Source organism: Esox lucius, chromosome 24, assembly GCF_011004845.1.
Source record: "Esox lucius isolate fEsoLuc1 chromosome 24, fEsoLuc1.pri, whole genome shotgun sequence".
Classification (NCBI taxonomy): Eukaryota; Metazoa; Chordata; class Actinopteri; order Esociformes; family Esocidae; genus Esox; species Esox lucius.
In genome coordinates, this window is record NC_047592.1 from 5,849,096 (window position 1) to 5,865,191 (window position 16,096).

General features: G+C 47.7%; 1 protein-coding gene across 3 annotated transcripts in view; it reads right to left on the reverse strand.

Annotated features, from left to right (window-relative positions):
- lrch4 (leucine-rich repeats and calponin homology (CH) domain containing 4) overlaps positions 1-16,085 on the reverse strand; it is a 29,549-nt gene extending 13,464 nt beyond the window's left edge. For 2 of the 3 annotated variants that reach the window (XM_034290463.1, XM_034290464.1), the window contains exon 1: positions 15,667-16,085. In XM_034290463.1, the coding sequence (XP_034146354.1) occupies positions 15,667-15,838 (172 nt within the window). In that variant the 5' untranslated portion in view covers positions 15,839-16,085. The remainder of the gene's footprint in view (positions 1-15,666) is intronic. The other variant, XM_034290466.1, reaches the window with a different exon arrangement.
- Between the last annotated feature and the right edge of the window lie 11 nt (positions 16,086-16,096).

The window sequence follows — 16,096 nt, forward strand, 5'->3', positions numbered from 1 at the left end:
AAAACTGCCCAAAACAAAACATCTTGTAGCCCCAGAGAAGGAAGTAAAACATTAGCGCCGGGAACAAACCCCACGTTTCGTTTTTTCCCCCATGGCGGGCTGTGAAGTTTTGTTGACATGAATGAGGTCACAGGTCACATTTGGGATCCCCTGTGCTTGCGTGACTACAGTTTAAAAGACAGGCCGGGAGCTCTCCATTTCCGCCTCTGTTTCCTTTGTCCCGGAGCTGGGGGGGGGGGGGGGGGGGGGGTAGGGCTGGGGGGGAGACAATGGATGGAGGGGTGACCCCGTGTGTCCTGCATCTCTGCCTCCCCCCTAAGAAACCCCCCCCCCCCCCGGACAGACTGACACTCCAGAGCCTTTGTCCGGCTGTTTGATTTGGCAAGGAAATGTTTCGGAACAACCTCACTCCCGACCCTGATGCAATGAGCGCACACACACACACACACACACACACACACACTTCCAATTCCCACTTGAGGCCTAGTTGATAAGTCCCAGGCATTCATTTCCCAGCACAGCACCAATGCAGTAAAAGACGGCTGACCCCACCTCTTCGAACCATAGGGCAGATCCTGGGAATTTTTTTTTAGTTTTCTTTTTGGGGGGGGGGGGGGGGACTGCCTCTGGGCTGATGGCTGACATTGAAATGTCCAGTGTTTAAACTGACATTCCAGAGCAGAATAGAGCGAGAGAAGACAGACAGCCGGGCACTGCGGAGATAAGAACCCAATAGCAATACACCAACACAGTTTAGTCCCTGCTCTGGTCCATGACCATTAAGAACAGCCATCTACAAAACACACTGAGCAGTGTGCGGGATTAACAAAAACATCAGCCAAAACGCATGAACCTACGCACGCACGCAGGAAAGTATCGTATCGGCTCCTGACCCATAGCAGGGAAAACTGCAGGCGCTTAAAGGGAGCAACCCTGTTCTGGTAGTCATCCTCGGCGCCGGACCAAGACCTGAGGTAAAATTTCATGACATCACCAGCCCGACACCAGGTTCATACCCTCCTGTGATGAGGCCCTCCTGTGATGAGGCCCTCCTGTGATGAGGCCCTCCTGTGATGAGGCCCTCCTGTGATGAGGCCCTTTGGGGTAGGAGCAGTGACAGCGGTGGCGTTGCAATCTTAGTTGCATCCAACATGGCCGACCGCATTCCTGTTTAGTTCAGGTGCTGTGACGTCTGTGTATCGTAGCAATTCCACTGGGGATACAGGCCTGGCACAGGGACTCGTTACTACTCCCACGGACTCCTCCTCAGGGAACCAGAGAGCTATCTGGTCTGACAAACAACACCCGCATATGACAGCATGTCTATGAAACACCTGATGCAAGGATGAAGACGTGTAGTGTCGAAGGAACTATACAGGCCTAGACATCCACACACACATCCACACACACACATCCACATATATGGCTATCCACATGGGGACCAAAAAATAGAAATTGCATGCTCCCTTGCCCTAATCTTAACCCAAACCTTAACCTCAATAAAGTAACATTTATGCCAAAACTTTACCTAGATGTAATGCCTAACCTTAACACCTAGACCTTAAAGAAACCCCAATGCCCAACTCTAAAATTAATTGTAAGTTTGACCCTAAACCCAAACCCTGAGCCGGAAATTGACTTCTGCCTCATGTGGACCGGAAAAAGGTCCCCATGAGTCACATTTATTTTCTGGTTTTACTATACTCATAGGGACATTTGGTCCCAATGAGTATAGAAAGACCTAACACACACACACACGGCTGTTGTTCACCAATCTGATCACGTCCTGCATCTTTCCGTGGTGACTAAAGCAGCGATCAGCGTTTCCAGCATGCTGAAACCAGCCCTTTCGCAGCTAAGTGACGTGACAACACTGACGTTTATCCCCACTCAGCCATTATTGGCTTTAGAAAACAGAAATGTGCCAGTACGTTTCCAGAGAGATGCACCAGTCTGTCTGGGGAGCACGGGCGTATCTCTCTAATGTACGTCGGTAACAGCTCTCCAGACCCATGGCTTGGTGAGTATGAAGGTCACGTGTCCGGCTTCTGTGCATCCGGAGATGTAAACAGTTACCGTGTGGTGGGTTTTTCATTTTTATTTGCCAAAAGATTCCACTAGATCCTGAGCCAGAATGGGGGGGGGGATTACCAAAGCTTGGCGTTTTTTTACTCATTAAAAAAATAAACAATGAAGTACATTGTGCATGAGAAATCAATACGTACACACGGCTCAGATTTTGTACAGGCCTACTACACTGAACTTTGCCACTGCCCACCAAACACAATTATGCAGCAAAACTATGTCCGTTCTGTTCGCATGTTTTAAATAAAGTTCTTGCCAGAAAAACTTTTTTAATTCGACAGGGGTAAAACAAACCAGTCGGGCACCTGTGTGAGTCCCGTAACTGGGGCGTGGCCATAAACATACCTAGCGCACTTGTAATGCTCTTTGGCCCGGGCAGATTCAGATTGAGGAACAGCTTGAACGCACGAGGAGGGACGGATGCTGTAGTTTCACTTGCGTTTCCGTTTTTGCTCCGCTGGTAGGACCAGGGTGAAGTCGGATAGAATGTCAACAAGTTTTGATGGACAGTCTCTCTTAGATTGAAGGGGCAAGCGCCAGTTAAAGGGTAATTTCCTTAAATTCCAAATGTACATTTGTCTTCCAGACCTACAAACTTCTGGTTTTATAGGACCAAAACAACCTATCAAATCCAGGAAAATGTACTTGAGAAAACAATTAGGCAAAATAAAAATCTTCTCCTGATAACCTTTTACCGTGTCTATTGAAAGAAAACATCTTGCAATACTTTAACTCTAAGGACCCCTTTTACACTAAGACTTTCACAGGTCAATAAAACAGAAAGGTTTTATTTAAATGAAAGTTTCTATTTAAAATCAACAATGAAAAGAAATTCTCACAACGCCCCCCCCCCCCCCGCCCCCAAAGCTCTGACAGTTTTAAAGGTTTGATATACAAGGATAATTGTTAGTCAATCCTAATTAAGCCAAACTGCCATCAAATACTTCCAAGTTAAAAGGACTATGAAGTGGCTGCAATATGTCAAAATAAAAAAGCTCTGTCAATCCCTTACCAAACCTTTGAAGTGTTAAGCTTAGAATGGTATTAACTAAACCCCACCCTCCCACACCCTATTCAAACTGACTGTTTGGCAGTGGGAACGCATTCATGGCAGGCTAGACATAGAGACTTGCCAGCCCTCCTCTTCAATAACTTCTCCTCTAGTGCACAGCCACTGGATAATCAGTCGCTACGACGATGGAAAAACACCTTCAAGCAGCAGGTTCCAGCAGAGCTTACGGTTTGTCCCAGGCTGGTTTCCAGGACAACGACCTTTTGACACCATCAAAGCTGTGGGGTTACTTTGGGTTTGGTTTTGTCTCGGGCATCCATCACAGAGACCCTGTTAAACACCAGAGAATGTCTAGTACACTGTTTTGTGGCGCTTCCGGTTTCCAGCACTAAGGCTGCGGGTTTGATTCCCCCTAGGGACGACTACAAAAAGGTCTGGCAGGGGTCCCTGAAGGCTCCACCCAAAGCCCTCTCCGGTTTGGGGCTAGGATGCCCTAAAAGGTTGCCCTATTGGGACACCCACTTTCCTCCACATGTCTAATATATTCAGAGCGTGCGTTCTTGCATGAGAGACCAGAGGGAAAGAAAACACCTGCATTCCCACATCCCCACCTCTCTCCGTTTCTCTCCCCCCACCTCCTCTCGTCAGTCCTTCTGCCCCTCTCTCATATACAGGTCGATGGGTGATTACTCAAAGCTGATTAGCCTGCAGCACTGGAAGTCGTGGTGTCCAAGAGCCCTCATACACGCTCACAGAGACATTCTCCTGTATTGGGGACACACACACACGTGTTTTGCAAATGCATCCCAGGGTGCGTGCATGCGTGGTTGCGTCTGCATTTGTGCAAATGCCTGCACGTGTGTCTCTCTTCGCTTCGATTCCTGAACGTGTGTGTGTGTGTGTGTGTGTGTGTGAGCATGTTTGCGTGAGGGTGCGTATCGTTGACCCTGTACATGAGGCCAGCGCGGTGATGCAATTAAGCCTTCGCCCTCTCCAGCAATGATTCACGATGCACTCCAGAGCCAAGACACATCACACTGCACACTCTCAGTGTTACACACAGCCTCCAGGAGAAGAGGGAACCAGGGCCTCTCAGTGTGTGTGTGTGTGTGTGTGTGTGTGTGTGTGTGAGAGATATAATTACCTCCACCCAGACACAGCAGGTACCGCATCACAGACAGGAATGAGGTAGAAGCTTGGAGATAGAGAGAGACAGACAGACAGACAGAGAGAGAGAGAGACGGGGGAGGGTGCTCGGGGGAGGGTGAAAGAGGGAAGGACAGAAGGACCCTTAAGCCATAGGTCCTTTGTACTTGGAGATCTGAGGGTGTTTGAGTGGTGGTTGTAACATGGTGGATCTTACGCCCGGCCTATCCCAGGGCGAGGTGGAGCCAGAATCGGTCACCGGACCCCTGCCAGACCCTCTCAGATCTTCACGAGGCGCAGGGCCGGGGTTCATCGGGGATTGGTTGGGCCAATCGGTGAGTGGGGTGATAACAGCATGGGGGTACAAAGGGGAGTGAACAAACAGCCCAAAGGAGAAAACCTCTGGTGTCAAAACAAAAAGAGAAGAGAAAGAGAGGGCAAGACACAGAAAGTGAAATAGACACAAAAGAGAAAGAGAGAATAAAGGAGAAAGAAAACAAAAAAAGAAAGAGCGAGAGAAGGAGCAGTGGTGACTCAGCTAAAAGGCAGATCACGACAGGCTGGAACGGGTAAGACCCGGGACTCAACGCTCTGCTGTCCAGGCTTCCAACAGCCAAGAACCCCTGCCAGTATTAGGGGAGAAGGGAGAGGAGCACAACAGCTGCCTACAGGCTGGGATGCCTTGTCCCTTCAGTGCCTTGGCGTTCCCAGGATAAAGAAAAAAAAAAAGTGCTCTAACTATAGCAGGCAAATTCTAATGTGTTGTTCCCAACAGGCTGTTCGGGCTGAATGCAGGACTGCAATTTAGGTCACAGGAAAACAAAGAGCTTTTAGCGGGTCAATTGCAATAACACAAACGGAGGCACTTGGTCTGACCCTTTCAGGTTGTATTCCGTTGGAACGGGTGGCCTGGCAAAGACTGGCAGAAACACAGCCTGCATGTACACTAACCTCGAACAAGTTCTGGCAGCGAGCTATCCTGAAGGAGCCAGAACAGACCCCCCAAGAGCAGACCCCCGAGAACAGACCAGGGCGGGCCACCTAAATGTTTCCTCAGCACGTCCAAGAAGAAAATGACAAAAAAAACTAAAATACACCCATTACTTGGGTAAGGAAATATGCAGGCATTTTTTTTTGGGAATACAGTACTAAGGAGCGAAGTTGGCCATCTGATAGCCAATCCGGCCTTAAACACATTCTTCGGCTCTTGGGCGGAATGGTCTGGTAGCTTCTAGCTAGTGCCGTATTAAGATACTCGGTTATGTAGCGACAGTGAAACGGTAAAGATATTGGAAGCGAGAGAAATTTCCAAGACTGCAGACTCTACCATGTCCTTACATTTAAAAGTTGTCATCACCTATAATTCAATGCCTAATATATAAAACACCGCAGCCGTACAAACTTTCACGCAGGTAACCTTGGGAAAATTTGTATATGTTTGAGAAATTGTTATAAAATATTATTAAGATCGGGAAGGTGACACAGCCAACTTTGCCTAACCTGACACGCCCCTGACCACGCCCCTGACCACACCCCTGACCACACCCCTGACCACGCCCACCACCTAAGACCCCCAAGACCCGATGTTATGCTTTCCCACATTCTAATAAACTAACCAATTGCCGGGTGTCTTCTCTAGTGTTTTCGGTCTGAACTAACAATCACTAGAGCTCAGACGGCACTCGACGGTTACGACCCATGAGGTGTGTGTGTTCTGTCAGTAATGACTCCATTCAGTGGTGGATCTGATGATGTGGTTGTTGTGTACCTTGTCTGTATAAAAGTTGCCAATGACAACCAGCCCAGAGAAAAACCTCCCAACCATTGATGCACCCAAAACAGGATGTATCCAACAGTCATTTCCTGTAACAGAGAGACTGCACAGTCTAAGACACTACTGCACAGCTGGGACCAAGGAGTGCGTGTAAAGACAAAGTGTGTGTGTGTTGGCATGTTAGTTTAAACCCGGCGGAGCCTCACGTCGTCACAGGCCTAACCCAAGTGAGACTGAATTTGCTTAAACGTCTGAGCAACGGCAAGGGTCAAAGGTCAAGCTCTGGGATTTGCCCGTCCAAACAAATCCAGGCTCCACCACAACCCCGGCACCCCCCCCACCCCTGTGCCAGTGGTTTGGTCTCTGCTCCTGTATGCAAAATCACCAAATACCGGCAGGCAGCATGCAAAAAGGGGACGTGGGCATGGCTGCAGCAGAGCTGGGGGATGTTCTGACAGACATTTGGCTCCGGCAGTTCATCAATAAAAGTTCCTTATAAGAAATTACAGGGCTGTTATCATGGCAAGGGGAGGGGGCGCAAAGCGCTGAAAACATCGTTTTGATTCAAACGGAAGCATTACTGGAGAAATTGGTAGTTTTGGTTTATTCCCTTCCCCTGTTGGCTTATATCATTAATTCATCATTCAAGTGCAATATTCCAGATACGTCCAACAAAGCTTATAACCTGCGCATGTTAAATACATCTTAGAGATCATCTTCGTAAGGGTTACAGTTACTTGGGAGGTGACGGTAAATATATTCAGGGGCTTAACAACAACGTTTCAGATATTTAGTTTTTCTGTCTCGTGAGAAATGTTTTTCACATTTTGCAGAGTCATCACTTTCCACAGACTACAAAGCATTAATATGAAAATGTGTCTACACAAGTTATAAACCAGCTCATATCATCGCAGCCTCATTCTAGATAATATTAAGGATTCATATTTTTTCTATTGCCTCACAATTCAACAAATATCTGTAGTTGCTGTAAGCAGCATATTTGAAAAGTGGATTTATCTTGTGGTAATATGAATACAAAGACATTCACTCCAGTAGAAAAGTTATGAGGTTTAGAGGGTTTTATAACACTTCCATTGTCAAAAACTGATTGGTATCAGAACCAAATGTTGTTTATCGGTCCGGCTTGTGTGTGGACAGATAAAACCCACTGACCTTAAGATGGTAAGAGGGACAAACACACAAATCAGTATCAGTGATTAATTAAGTATCAGGGAGTGACGGACCTGGCCTGGTTAAACCATGAACCAGGCCTTGACAGGGCAACGGGTCAACTGGTTAAACCATGAACCAGGCCTTGACAGGGCAACGGGTCAACTGGTTAAACCATGAACCAGGCCTTGACAGGGCAACGGGTCAACTGGTTAAACCATGAACCAGGCCTTGACAGGGCAACGGGTCAACTGGTTAAACCATGAACAAGGCCTTGACAGGGCAATTGGTCAACTGGTTAAACCATGGACCTGGCCTTGACAGGGCAATTGGTCAACTGGTTAAACCATGGACCTGGCCTTCACGGGGCAATGGGTCAACTGGTTTAACCATGGACCTGGCCTTCACCTTACGTTTGTCAAGCAATTATTGGTGATTTTAATGAAGGAAATTAACTACTTTAAAAATGTAGACTCCATCAGTGGTATCAATGATACAAAGAGTAGTCTTGCAATTGTCTATACAAGTTCCATCTGGTTAGAGCTAAGGTCTGGTATCAAGACAGGTCACAGAGGTCAGATTAGTCGAACGATTCATCCGCCAACGACGAAACATCGTCACACCTACCGTGGACTACACGTTACGAGCCTGAGAAACTAACAAGTTCAGATGGCTGGAACCCAAATCGATCTGTAAAGCGCACCCGACTGAACCAGGACAGGAAACACACTAAAAAGTATTGATCCAACCGACTGGCTGGCGTGAGAAATGCAGATTCATTTGAAACTGGTTAAACGGGTTATTAGGCAGAGCTCAGGAGGGGTGGAGATAGGATGTTTCCCCGTCTCTGGTCTCTGGCAGGAACGATCTGGGTTTCCACGAGAAAACAGATGTGCATTGTGGCCAATACCCACCCTCCCTCCCTCCCTCCCTCCCTCCCTCTCTGACTACCAGTTGTCGCAAGACTTAATTGTAATTTTTAAATCTGGGTTAACAAGAGAGTTTCAAAGGGGGATGTTGGAGTTTTACAGTAGGGGTGTGTGTCAGTTGTGTGTATGTGTGTCAGTGTGTTTGTTTTAGGTCTTACTAAACGCATGGGGACCAAATGTCCCAATGAGTATGGTAAAACCAGAAAAAACTGTGACTCATTTTCGGCTCAGGGTTTAGGGTCAAACTTAAAATTTATTTTATAGTTAGAATAGGGGTTTCTTTAAGGTCCAGGGGTTGTTGGTTAAGTTTAGGGTTAAGGTTAGGCATAAATGTTACTTTATTGAGGTTAAGGTTAGGGTAAGGGTTAGGTTTAGGGTTAAGATTAGGGCAAGTGAGCATGCAATTTCTATTTTCTGGTCCCCATGAGGATAGCTGTACAAACTTTGTGTGTGTGTGTGTGTGTGTGTGTGTGAGAGATGGACAGATATGAAGTGAATCCATTATCCACCCAGTTCCAACCCCTGTAATCCTCCACATTCTGACTGACGGAACGGAGTCCGTTTGCAGCACTGGACACGCCTCCACAAAACACTCTGACGGACCCACACACACCCCCCCCACACACCCCCTTTCCACCCGCCGGGACACCCGCCCAGAACCCCTGCTGTCTCAATTATGTGGCGATGGACAGGCCCAGAGACCCTGGGAACAAACCATCTGGACAAGACAAAGTCAAAACCCAAGGGTGCAGATGGCGTTCCAGTTAGGCTCCATACACATAGACAGGCAGACATGAAGCTCCCACTTACTCTGTGACTAGCATGTTTTATAAACCGACTCTCCCGAACCTGGTGAGCTTGTAGGAACCTGATGGAAGAGCCCAGACCGTCATCTTGTCCGTCTGTCACGTAACACCGGGGAAACAGGTGTGCACGTTGAGACACACTGCGCCAGCCTTCATTGTGCAGAACAGAAGCGCGAGATTGGGCCATCGGTGGACAAACACAGGTGCCGCACAGGGCGTGTGCGCGGCGCGGACCCTTAGCGGCTGCACCCCGCCCCGGGGGACTCACCTAAGCTAGGGCCGAGGGGGGCAGATTGGATAGCTGTGAAATAGAACAGCCCCCCGGGGGGGAGACACGAGCCACAGACACACGTACGACGACCACCTGGTCGACGACCATTTCCCTAACCGCGTTACAATGTTGTATCGAAGCTTTATAGAACGAGGCTGTTGATCCGCAGGACCCCACAGCACACTGGTGTAGGGCCCTGGTCATATCCTGACAGCCCCAGCGGGGGGTGGGGGTGGATGTGAGATATATATATATATATATATATAAAGGGATATATATATCCCTTTAAGGGACCTGTGGCTGCTAGGACGCCGTCCGGGTCATCCGGTTGCCAGGCAACCACTCTTTGTTTTCGGCTTGACTCAGCAGAGCCCAGGGAGCAGCGGGGGCGGGTGTCATGGCAGCCGAAAGGGTGAGGGAGGGGTGACCTTTCTGAGGTGGCAACCTGGCAGACAAACAGCAAACACCGCAGGGCGACGCGGAGGCTGGTGGAAAAGTGTCCTGGCAGATACGGGGTGCTGCTATAACCATCTATAACCATCTATAACCATCCCGATCATCCTTCTCCTCCCTGCCTTATAGTTCTGACGTCGCCGACGGCAGCTCCATTGAATGAGGCCCGTTTACTGTTACCGGGCGGTGTCAACCTCAACATGAACACACACGTAGATGTAAAACATTTAGAAAAGACCCTACTTTCACGTAGGATGGGTAATTGTAACGACTGTTTCGCAATGCTGTTGGAGTGAACGGAGTGAACGAGCGAGTGAGTGAGTGAACGAGCGAGTGAGTGAGTGAACGAGCGAGTGAACGAGCGAGCGAGCGAGCGAGCGAGCGAGCGAGCGAGAGAGAGAGAGAGAGAGAGAGAGAGAGAGAGAGAGAGAGAGAGAGAGAGAGAGAGAGAGAGAGAGAGAGGAGGATTCAGTTGAAAAGGGTAAAGAAAGCAGAAGTTTGAGACAGTGATCATGCAAAACCACATCCGGAGTGCGGCAGAAACACGGGGGAGGAGACTGCGGAAGAGTTGCAAACCCACACACACACACACACACACACGGACGTTACGCAAATTAATGATGGCATCGCCATAAGTCATCATCTACTATGGTGTATGTATGAATACGCAAACACACACACAGAGACACACACACACACACACACACATACACAAATCAGTGTCTGCAGCTCCAGTACAAAAACAAATTTTGAAACGACAGTAACATACAGTGGATATAAAAAGTCTACGCACCCCTGTTAAAATGCCAGGTTCTTGTGATGTAAAAGAATGAGACAAAGATAAATCATGTCAGAAAGTTTTCCACCTTTAATGTGACCTATAACGTGAACAATTCAATTGAAGAACAAACTGAAATCTTGGGGGGGGGGGGGGGGGGGGAGATAAAAAAAACTCACAATAACCTGGTTGCAAAAGTGTGCACACCCTTACCTAATACTTTGTTGAAGCACCTTTTGATTTTATTACAGCACTCAGTCTTTTTGGGTAGGAGTCTATTAGCATGGCAAATCTTCTTTGCAAAAGCACTCCAAATCTGTCAGATTGCACAGCCCTCTTCAGATCACCCCACAGATGTTCAATTGGATTCAGGTCTGGGCTCTGGCTGGGCCATTCAAAACCTAAATCTTCTTCTGGTGAAGCCATGCATTTGTGGATGTGTGCTTTGGGTTGTTGTCGTGCTGAAAGGTGAACTTTTTCTTCATCTTCAGTTTTCTAATGGACGCCTGAAGGTTTTGTGCCAAAATTCCCTGGTATTTGGAACCAGGACTACGGCCCTGGTTCCAGCTGAAGAAAAACAGCCCCAAAGCATGATGCTGCCACAACCATGCTTCACTGTGGGTATGGTGTTCTTTGGGTGATGTGCAGTGTTGTTTTGCGCCAAACATACCTTTTGGAATTATGGCCAAAAAGTTCAACCTTGGATTCATCAGACCATTTTCCCACGTGCTTTTGGGGGACTTTATGTTTGTTTTTGCAAACTTCAGCCGGGCTTGGATGTTTTTCTTTGTAAGAAAAGGCTTCCGTCTTGATATCCTACCCCATAGCCTATTCATATGAAGAATGCAGAACATGCCAGAAATTCCTGCAGTTCCTTTAATGTTGCTGTAAGCCTCTTGGAAGCCTCACTGACCAGGGACGTCCCGTTGTGCCATATTTTCTCCACTTGATGATGACTGTCTTCACTGTGTTCCATGGTATATCTAATGCTTTGGAAATTATTTTGTACCCTTCTCCTGACTGATATCTTTCAACAATGAGATCCCTCCGATGCTTTGGAAGCTCTCTGCGGATCATGGCTTTTGCTCTGAGATGCAACTAAGAAAATGTCAGGAAAATTCTACTACAACAGCTGAACTTCATTTGTGATTGGCAGGTGTGTAATGACTTCTATTTAACATGAGTTTGAATGTGATTGGTTAATTCTGAACACAGCCACATCCCCAGTTACAAAAGGGTGTGCACACTTATGCAACCAGGTTATTGTAAGGTTTTTCTTTTTTCCCCTCAAAGATTTCAGTTTGTTTTTCAATTGAATTGTTCACATTATAGATCACATTAAAAAAATGGAAAAAGTTCTGACATGATTTCTCTTTGTCTCATTCTTTTACATCACAAAAACCTGGCATTTTAACACGGGTATGTAGACTTTTTATATCCATTGTATATTACCAGCACAGCTTCAATCTGCCGTTAACAATACAGGGTTTATCTGCTCAGCCCTCTTCACAGAGACGGAGCCACAATGTAGCCCAGCTTACCAGCTCACTCCAGGGGACAATTGTCTCTTATCTGAGATAGGTATTTCCTACCTGAAGCGATAACTTGTTATACAGGATTCACTTGACTAAGACAAGTAGATTTTTGTCTGGAATACCTTTTTTTGACGGCCAGAAAGGCCGGACCCATGGCGTCCGTGAGAGACTGCACGATCATGAGACGTGGACACAGGAAACAAGGGTGGGTGTTGGACTCATTGATCATGAATGTTTGACTCTATTTCAAACACAAAACGAGAGTCACAACTGGTGAGAAGGAGGCAGCGTCCCCTGTTCTGGGTAGCACGTACGCACGCACGCACTGTCCTGACTGGGCAATGCTTCAGCATAGTTATTTTCAGTGTCGTGGTCAATCACCATTATTCACAAGCTGACAACAGCAATATTTGTAGGTGGCAACACCATGTATTTGCTACCAACCTCCTCCGGAATGTTTATGGCACCAAAACAACGCCCTGAATGAACACAAACAACCCCCCCCCCCCCCCCACACACTAAATAAAACCAACAGGCCACACAGAGAAAGACAGGCAGAGAGCGATGTGGACACAGAGAGGAAAAATACAGCCAGACCAGGGACAGGCGGAGGGGTGAGAGGGACAGGCGGAGGGGTGAGAGGGACAGGCGGAGGGGTGAGAGGGACAGGCGGAGGGGTGAGAGGGACAGGCGGAGGGGTTAGAACCCATGACGAAGCAGGAAGGAGGGGGTGTTGAGATGGAGAACAGGGTCCTGGCTCAAGGGGGTGAAGTCCTGTTTACGGGAACAACAACGTGCACATTAAACACACCGACAGGCCCCATTCAAAGAGGACCCCCACACACACGCTGTTACCCTCCTTCCAGAACTCTATCTCTCAGCTGTTAGTGTGATTAATTTTGGTAGGAAGTGTCTGCTCCCCTGATCCTCTCTCTCCCCTTCCACCTCCTCTCTATCTCCTCCTAAACAAGAAGCTACTGTCTCAAAGGGCCTCAGGCGGTCCCATGGAAGTGGACCGAGGCCCAGACAAATACTATTTATTAACTTTGTGACCACAAACCACATCCCCGACCCCCCTCCCCCTCACCCCACCCCCATAACCCTGACCCCAGAATTATTCCAAGTAGGGCTTGTTTACGTTACAATACATTTTCCAAGACGTACCATTGAATAATCTAGAGGTGACAGTAGATCATTTTGGTGTGAGATCTTGCGAATAGAGACCCTTCTGATTTACGGTCTTGATAACCCCCTCCAAAGTAATTGTGGGGGGGGGGGGGGGGGGGCACTTGTGGGCTGTCCAGACTTATGGGTGGGGGGCTCGTGCTGCTCCTCAACAGACTTTCTGGTTATTATGTTTAGGATATTGGCTGAGGCTTGGAGATCTGGAAACACAAGCCAGGGATATTACTGAAAACCACAGCACAGGCTGTCAGACTGGGTCTATCCATTTCAGGGGGAGGGGCCGGATGCAGAGAATGGGAGAGGGGGGGGGGGGGAGACAGAGAGAGGTGCAGGGAGAGATGGAGAGAGGAGGGTGTAGGAAGAGAGAGAGACGGGGGGGTGTAGGGAGAGGTGCACACAGCTGGGCTTTGTTCCTGAATGGGCCTCGTTTGCTCTCTGATCGCTGGCCTCGGAGAAAACATTTTTATCCCATGGGAGAGAAGCCAAAGGGAGAGAGTGTGTGTGCGTGTATATGTATATATGTGTGTGTGTTGGTTGGGCTGAACCCTTGACCTTCCTGAAGGAAGTTGCTTCTACTACAGATAGAGGAGTGAAAGAGAGGGAGGGACTGGAGTAAGACTGCAACATAAACACTATAGGGCCTACTTAAGGCCTTTCTCCATACATACCACCTAACCAGAGACCTTCAGTAGTCCCTGTCCATCTATAATACCTAACCAGAGACCATTAGTAGTCCATGTCCATCCATAATACCTACCTAGAGACCATTAGTAGTCCATGTCCATCCATAATACCTACCTAGAGACCTTCAGCAGTCCCTGTCCATCCATAATACATACCTTGAGACCTTCAGTAGGCCCTGTTTTCACCATTTGACAAAAAAAAAAAAAATGTTGATAAAAAACATTTGGAGAACAAACACGACCGGAGATGGCGATAAAAGTACACAGCTCTCTGACTACAGGCAATCTTCACAGTCTAGCAGCCTACCTACACCTTGGTCGTGTTTAGTCTGGCAGTGTAAAACACACGTCTGTGGATCACGTGGCTGAGTCTAGATGAGGACACCTCAATACCTTGGTCATCAGGTAAATAGGCGCGCATATATAAATATATATAGGCTGTCCAGACTTAAGGCAAAATGACGTTAGACGCTGACATCCCACTCTACAATAACACACAGGACGGGGGTGGCCAGACGGTCTGGTAGAGGCAGCCTGGGATGCGTCTGCTTGTGTGTGTGTGTGTGTGTGTGTGTGTGCGTCAAGCAAACGCCTGGTCGAAAGTGTGCTATTATCTGAAAGAGCAGGTAGGAGCTAAACGGCGGTGCTCGGTGTAACGTGTTATTAGATTACTCGAGGGGAACTGCGGTGACATCATCACACCAACAGAAAACGACTCACAGGCGAAGAGAGAAAGAGAGAGGGAGAGAGAGACGGCGAGAGAGAGAGACGGCACGGGGTCGGAATAGCCGTAGAGTCTGACTTCATATCACACGCAGACCATCTTCCATCACCGGGAGTTGAAACAAACAGGCGCCATAAACAAACGTCCATGTTCACATTGGCCTGGGTATGCACGCGGTGGCTAAAATGTTCCCGTGGGTTTTTGGGTTCTTTCACAAGTTTGGCTGTGGACTGAACCACCGCGCATCAACACTTCAGTAATTAATGGCCGTGGATTGCATTCAACACAACACCGTATCCATTACCGTTAGTTAGCTGGATTACGGATGGCAGCTGTGCGTGTCCAAAGTCTGCGCTCTCACCTCACTTTACACCGCCTAGGTCGTTTTAAGCAGATGGTCATAGTTACCAGAAAACACAGAAAGCAGCGGAGGAGGCGTGGTTTCTGAACCCTGGGTAGCTAGATTGATTTCAGCCAGCATCCTGGATTGAGTAATCCTCTTTCAGTAATGACAGAACGAGTTAGTTCTCTTTTAATCCGTACAGTCAATCAACCGCACGCATTCGACTGCCATTTTAGACACCATGCAGCCTTTAATTTCATACTTAAACGGGCATTTCGATTCATTGTAAAAGTTATGCATTATGACTTGACGAAAGAAGAGAACTCCGAGAAGAACATACAATGTTGTCAAGATGTCTAGAGCATACACAACAAAAAACAAATACCCAAAGAAACCAACTCATCACACAGGAAGCGAAGGGGAAACTTGCGAAAGGTTTACAGCCAGTGAACCAGAAGAACAAGATATTAAGCACGTATAAAAAATAAACAGAAATGCTTATAAAAATTGAAATAGTTGTTGTTGTGGCAGAACTGACAGTTTAACATCCTTGAAGAAGGCTGAATTCACTCGTGCACATTTTAATGGATCTTAGCTTTGCTAGCTGCGTAGCTACAGCGTTAGCTTCGCACCGACGCTACACAAGCAAGTGACACAAAAACTAACAAAAGACTGTACAGTACACCGTGGCCCACTAGCAGATACACTGTCATCTCAATTGAGCCACTTTAGCTAGCAATATAACCATAGCAGCAGACAAAACACAAATTACCTGCGTGCGTAATATCAGATAAGTCATAGTTCCTGGCGGTTCGGGGAAACTCCTTCAATTTACGGTTCGACAAGTTCAGAGCCCCGCTGGCGGCAGCCTCCTCGAGCGACTTCTCTACGCTCCGACTAGCCGCTATTGTCGCCGGCAGCTGGGCACCGTCCCCAGCAGCCATGAACGGTATATGTGCCTCTTTACGTTACTTTGTTTGCGCCTCAAAACAAGTATGCCTAATTTCGCACTTTCATATCCCTCGGAAGTACTTCCAACCCGTCCGATGAACAACTTCGGGAGAAGGACAATTAATTAATCCGACAAATTATGATTTTTTTTCTCTTCAGCAGTGATGATTCTTCAAACGCCAGAAGCACGAGAATAAAAAGCGGTACTAGCTACTAACTGTCAGTCTCTTTCGAAGGGGTGCAGCAGCGCG